General features: G+C 41.5%; 1 protein-coding gene across 4 annotated transcripts in view; it reads left to right on the top strand.

The window, feature by feature from the left end:
* TANC1 (tetratricopeptide repeat, ankyrin repeat and coiled-coil containing 1) overlaps nucleotides 1-6590 on the top strand; it is a 105557-nt gene that overhangs the window by 79452 nt on the left and 19515 nt on the right. For 3 of the 4 annotated variants that reach the window (XM_009639020.2, XM_035894456.1, XM_035894457.1), the window contains 4 exons: nucleotides 1717-1998; nucleotides 2828-2979; nucleotides 4263-4494; nucleotides 5720-5886. In XM_009639020.2, the coding sequence (XP_009637315.2) occupies nucleotides 1717-1998; nucleotides 2828-2979; nucleotides 4263-4494; nucleotides 5720-5886 (833 nt within the window). The remainder of the gene's footprint in view (nucleotides 1-1716; nucleotides 1999-2827; nucleotides 2980-4262; nucleotides 4495-5719; nucleotides 5887-6590) is intronic. The other variant, XM_035894458.1, reaches the window with a different exon arrangement.

Raw genomic sequence — 6590 nt, 5'->3', positions numbered from 1 at the left:
GTGGCTTTTAGCAAGAAATCAGTGTCCTGTTTGTCTAAGTGTGCATGGGCAGTGCAGATCATGAGAATCTCCACACTGAAGTTGTGTAACACCAGTGTTCGGGAACTGTACTGAATGTTTTTTGACTGCCAGATTTCATTATGTGCCATCCAGTTAAGAGCGTGCTGCAGCTTAAGAAATACTATGCTGAATTTAAAATCTTCAGGAGCTGTCACTTAGAATCACAGAATCATGGAATCATTTGACTGGAAAAGACCTTTAAGATCATGGAGTCCCACTGTACCTGTCCACCACTAAACCCTGTCCCTAGGCACCTCGTCTGCCCGGCTGTTAAATCCCCCCAGGGGTGGGGACTGGTAGAGCTGTGGAAGGTGTCCCTGCCTGGGGGAGCAGCCAAGCGGAGATGACCCCTACGCAGCCAGCTGCTGAGCAGGGGGAGCTCCGTAGGGCTCACTCGGGCTGCACAGTTACGCTATGAAGCGGTTGGCTTGTGGTCACATTCCGTGCAGTGGACAAGGTGTGCATGAGGCTCCTTGTACCCACAGCTTGTTTTGTTCCTTGATGAATGAGTCTTCAAAAGGCCACTGGCTCTTCATGAGTTAATTGCGCGATTGGTGTTCCAGGCCCTTCCCATCGACGCCCACTGTTCCTCTTGGGTTTCCAGAGAGCAGCCTGGAACTAGAGAAGTTCTTGGCCTGGTTACAGCCTAGGCCTTTACCTCCTTTGGAGCCTGAACCAAGCTGCCACTAGTTTGGTCAAGAAGTAGAGTGCATCCATCACAACCAACAGTAATTAAAAGCAGAAAAAATTAAGTGAAATCGTGGTAAAACTGATCTTGAGATCGTGTATAGACACTGTGCTGTCCTCCTCAATTTGTTTTTTCATAGTTGTAGATTAATGCTGAAACAGCATTTGTGTAAGATTAGGTTTGGTTAATGAATCCTCAGAGCTTACATTAGTAAACATTACTATTTCTGTAAATTTTAAGGTATTTTATGTAACCAAACCCAAATTATTATTCTCTCTGTAAGTCTCGTGAGGTGTTTGCCAAATGTATAGATGAAAGTAATCAAACCTGACTACACTTGATGGCTGGACTTGATCTTGGAGGTCTTTTCCAATCTTAATGAGTCTATGATTCTGTGTTCTATGGACACTTCTGGCTGTGCTGTATAACTTCTGTTCTCGTGGGTTCAAAAGTACAGAAAAACAGAGCAGTAATATTTTTTTACATTACTTTAAAAATATGGGGGTTTTTAAAACAGAAAAATTCATTTATTCTCTGTACCTTTTTCTGTTTCTCTGTAAATGTCTTTAGAGATCTGAAGACCTGATGCTGAGATGCTCAGCAGCATAGTTCACTCTAAACTGAAATGTTTGGCTCTTCCCCACTTATGTAATTAATAAAGCATTTTTAAAGAAACTTTTGCATTCTGCAACTTATTAATTCAAGTTCAATTGTTAAAAAATAAAAAAAAAATCCTCAAATTATACTTGTAGCTTCTCTCCTCTAGAATTTAATTCCTGTAATTAATTATGGAGGTGACCTGACCTGAGCAAATCAGTCTTTGCTGTTTTCATGATGAAAGCTCTAAGAAGTCTGATCATTAACGCTGTTAACGAGGTCACTGACTGAAATGATCTGCTGAAACAGTGCTGGTTTACTGCATGTCAAGTCTCTTCTAATAAACTTTTCTCCCTGCCACCTCTTCTCAGCTCGTTTCATCCCCTATAAGCCTCAAGACATTTTGCTGAAGCCACTGTTGTTTGAGGTGCCAAGCATAACAACAGACTCCGTGTTTGTTGGAAGAGAATGGCTGTTCCAAGCGATTGAAGAGAAGTTGAAGACTGCTGATCTGGCAGAGAACAGGGGAGCGGTCATTACTGGAAATGTGGGATTTGGGAAGACTGCCATTATTTCACGGCTGGTGGCGCTTAGCTGCCATGGAAGTCGCATGAGGCAAATCGCTTCAAATAGCCCTAATTCACCCCCCAAAAGTATGTTCTTTTTCTGAGTAATCGTTTGGGTGGTTGTACTAATAGCAAGAGTCGAATGGTGTTTGGTTTTTTGGCTTAGCATAGTCAGGCTTCCTCAGCAAATACTTGTTTCCTCCGGTAAGGAGAGGAAACTGAAAATGGTATGCTTTGGCAAGTACCTTCCACGTGATCCAGAGATGGTAAAACGGAGGCAGTACGTGGAACATCTTCCTTCCGTCAGGCAGCGTGTACCCTAAACTCCCTTGGTGGTGTGACTGTAGTAGCTTGTTCTCCCATTAGTTTTGAAAGAGGTGACGTTATTTTTTCCCTGCTGTGTACCACATGCTTTCAGTGCCACTCATTCTGCATAGCGTTTTGGTAGAGGCAAGAACAAAGCTATGTCTTCTGCTGGGATCCATAGGATCCTGTCACCTGGCCAGTCCAGTGCCTACGTTAACTGGAAGGGTGGTGTGACTGTTGTTACTGCTGCTTCTCCTGCTAACACTTCAAATAATAATAATATTATTAATAATAATGATGATAAGTTGTTTATATTCCACAAGAGTTCAGTCATCATGTATATAATTTTCCTAAGGAAGCTCTTCACGTCAGCATGGTTTTGCTTTCAGTAATTCTATAGTTTTGATCTAACAGACAGTTGAGTTGGTTTGAAATTGAGGAGTTGCAAATACGTGCCTGTATTTACCAGACTAGTTGCAGGCTGCTTTTAATGCTATTGTTCAGTTTTAATTTTTACTCTAGCAGTAAAGATATATTCTGTGATGTTTTCCTATAAAACAACCTGCTATCAGTAAATCTGGTCCCTCTTGTATTTGCCTTTTAAAAATAGGTGGTGACTCCTGTCAGGAGATTCCCTTAAGCCAGTTACCCCCGTCTGCTCCTCCAGCAAGTGGTACCAGTACAATGAAGACTCTGCATTGTCCTGGTACTCCTGAATACCAGGCTCAGACAGGCGATTCTGTGAGACACCTTGCCTCGAAGGTGAGTTTTCACTTATTAATAGATTTTCAGTCTGTTAGAAGCCCCCGAGCCTGGGTGGAGCAGTCTGCTTTGCGAAGCCCCTGGATGAGCCAGTAGCCAGTGGTGGGAGAAGAGGCAGAAAGCTCGGACGCTTCTAGAGAAGCTGTGTGCGTTTCCTGACAGGTGAAACCAGCTGCCTCCCGTCTCTGCCTTCTAAGTTGCTTGAATCCTGCTTGGTCTTAGAAAGAGCTACATTAAAAACTTCACATCCGTTATGTGTGTGGGGAGGTCGGGATCCTTTACCTGCAGAAGGGGCCCTGTGTTCTCTACAGGTAGATGCTCAGCCTACCTTCCAAAAGCAGAATTCTGGGGAAAAAAATAGAAGATAAAATGTTTGGTCTGTGTCTAATCCATCTATATTCTACCATACAGGTTTAGTCTGACTATAGCCTGTTTTCCATACTCTTGAGAGTCTGAAGTGAGCAATTAAAAGTTATTTTTGCATCAGATTATCGTGGTTTATTTTTTGCTTAAGTAGTAAAAATTATTAATGTCTGAATTGCATAGTTCACGCAAATAATGGTGAGGAAAGCAGGGGGTTAATGCTGCTGTCTTTAAGGTAATATGCATTATTGGGAAACGATGTTACAAAAGCCGCTGAAGTGCAGGCTTCCTATTTACTGTGAACACCGTGTTTTCCTCGTGGTTTGATTTTTCTTTTCAGAGAAATATGACCTATGTTATGCTTTATTTGTAAGTAATGCACACCTTCGCAATAATCAGAATAAAGCCAGTTGGCCTCCTGCTCTGCTTGCTGTGTGAGGGTGGCTTTATTTGCCATGTGAGGGTGGCTTTGATAGCTGTCTGTCATTTGCCTGATGATGATCAAATTATGTCCTTGGGTCATTACAGTGTGTGACACCTCGTTGTTAAATAATAGCTGATAGGTCGCTTAGTCAGAACCTCGAGTTACTTTTCTTGTGCTGCTTGGTTACTTAGCCGTTCCCCCACTGTTTCCAAATGGCATGAATCCAAATTTCTGTGTTTTCCTGCCAGAATCTGACATTCTTCTTTCTTTTCCTCTTCACGTGCCCTACAAGGTCAGCATCAATTTCATTGTCTCCCTTTCTGTGCCCTACACAGGCCACCCAAGACCAGATGCGGAGCTGCATAATTACTCTAACAGTGAAAAATATTTTGAAGTTGAAAGAGAACTTTAGTAACACTTCACCATAGCTGGGCTAACCAGTAACCAACCTGAATATGGAAGGGGTAACAGGTTTTTTTTTCTTTTACTTCTCCAGGTTGTTGCTTATCACTACTGCCAAGCTGACAACACGTACACGTGCCTTGTCCCAGAATTCGTGCACAGCATTGCAGCTTTGCTTTGTCGTTCAAATCAATTAACAGCATACAGAGATCTTCTGATAAAAGAGCCTCACTTGCAAAGCATGCTCAGCCTAAGATCTTGCGTCCAGGATCCGGCGGCAGCTTTTAAAAGAGGAGTTTTGGAACCACTATCAAACCTCAGGAAAGGTAGGTTAAGCAAGAAGTGACTTGGAAACTGAATCTAAACTGGATAAAAAGTGAAGAAAAAAAATCTAAGAATACGTATTTTAATGCTATAAAAGAAATTAATAAATCGGAACGTTCCTGGAGAAAGGGCTTCATTACTTGCGGTAGCTGTTTGTAACGGCAGAGGGTAGGCTTTGAACAGTTGTGCCATGTTTTAAGATTAAATTCTATGAAACTTTACTAAAGATCATGGAAACTTAACATTTGGGGATTTCGCCAGAAAAGTCAAGGATAGCTTTGTAGCTCAACGTTAAGGCTGGCACATTTGCATTAAAGGATTCTGTCTTCAGATGCTTTTGAGTTTTGTCGCACTCTCTTGTTCTGTAATTTTCTGTGCCTGAACACCTGCAAAGTGAGTGCATTTTTTGGTTACTTTTAAAATGGAGATGGCAGTTTTCCAAGGGAGCATGTAACAACATGAGTTCCATACTTAAAAAAACCTGCAGCAAACTCCTCCTTGGAAACAGCTTCAGAGAATAAGGCAGCTTGAGCAGGTACTTGGCACGTGGCAAGGGGCAGAGGTGCCTGCCTTTGAACAGAGCCTGTGTCTTTCATAGGAAAACTGGTTTGCAGTTCTTGAATTTTGGTTCCTGTCAACAAATACCTGTGAAATCCATTGGCAAATCTTGGGTTTACCCCTGGGGTTTTCAGCCTTAACAAGCGCTCAGATGAATATTGCTACTTTCTCAAGCTGCTGCAAAATAACCTCTTCTCCTCAGAACTGAAAGTGTAAACCAGTGCATTTATGATTTTTGCAAATTGTAAATGTTTCTGTTTGGTAAGTCCAGTAAAGGACAAGTTTAAGTAAATAGCTAATAATTAAATCAGTGTTAGCTAAGAGCTTAAACAACCTACATATGCCTTCTTCCTATATCCATGCATCTCTTACCTCTTACATGTTAACAGCCTTGTTTAGTATTTTAACTCTTCTTAAATCAGCTGTGAAGTAGATCCGTATAATAGTGCAGTAAAAACCACTACTGTAAGTGATTGCTTCTGCTTTTTAGCATTTGTTGGTTTATGTCTCCTAATGTTGTTTTTAATCTAAATGCTTAAATGCCGTAAGATATATTGATGTGCTTAAAGATACGTTTTTATTTCTTGATGCTCAAAGTTTGGGGATAAAAATATGTCTCTCAACAGAGAATTTGTGTTCATCCTTTCCTTTTTTATTTTCATATTTCAGAGCGGAAAATTCCTGAGGAAGACTACATAATTTTGATAGATGCTTTAAACGATGCTGAATTTCATAAACCTGATTATGGTGACACGCTGTCTTCATTTCTCACAAAGATCATCTGTAAGTTTCCTCCCTGGCTGAAGCTCATCGTGACTGTAAGAACGAACTTCCAGGTAAAAACACCTTTTACCTTTCCTCTTGCCCTCAAAGACTCAGTGACCTTTGATATTGGTGCAGCTGCGTTACTATGAAAAATACTACTTTTAGAGGAATTAAAAATAAAGTCTCTAGGGTTTTTGTCTCCCTTCCTTTGTTGTTGCATGTTTCTTTACAGTGCACCAGTACAATATTGGAAGCCTTTTTTGGTTTGAATCATTTTCTCAAGTATGCTGGTGGAATTGGTAATGCAAGAGGCAGTGAAATCAGAGCACGTTTCCTTGGCCTTCAAGAGTGAAGTGGGCAAATGAATGACTGAAACCTTAAAGAGGATAAAATAAGTAGAAGTCCATAGTGATTTTCCCTTCAACGTTTAATGTTGGAGTGTATTTCTGCTAGTATTGCGCTCCAGGTTTTCACTGTTTAGGAAGGGATAAGGCACACTTCCACTACCCGTGTTGATGAGGTTGATTTCTGGCCTTACTACCATTGATCTCTCTGCATCTCTTCGTCTGTTTGCTGCCCCTGAAAGAAACCAGCCTCAAAACTTGTGGTTAAAGCATTTTGTCAGAATTCAGCAGCTAAGGGATGCTTGCAGAAATCCCGAGAGCGTTTGAGTGAAGCCATACAGGTCGCCCATTTTCCTGCACTGGATGGCCATGTTCCGAACAAAGGTTTTGTTTGCAGCCTGAGTCAGGCTGCTTTAAGACAGGCGCCTTCA

This window comes from Egretta garzetta, unplaced genomic scaffold (genome assembly GCF_000687185.1).
Source record: "Egretta garzetta isolate BGI_Z169 unplaced genomic scaffold, ASM68718v1 scaffold635, whole genome shotgun sequence".
In the NCBI taxonomy this organism is placed as follows: Eukaryota; Metazoa; Chordata; class Aves; order Pelecaniformes; family Ardeidae; genus Egretta; species Egretta garzetta.
The sequence above is the reverse complement of the archived record's forward strand: the minus strand, read 5'-3'. Positions and strand labels throughout refer to the sequence as shown.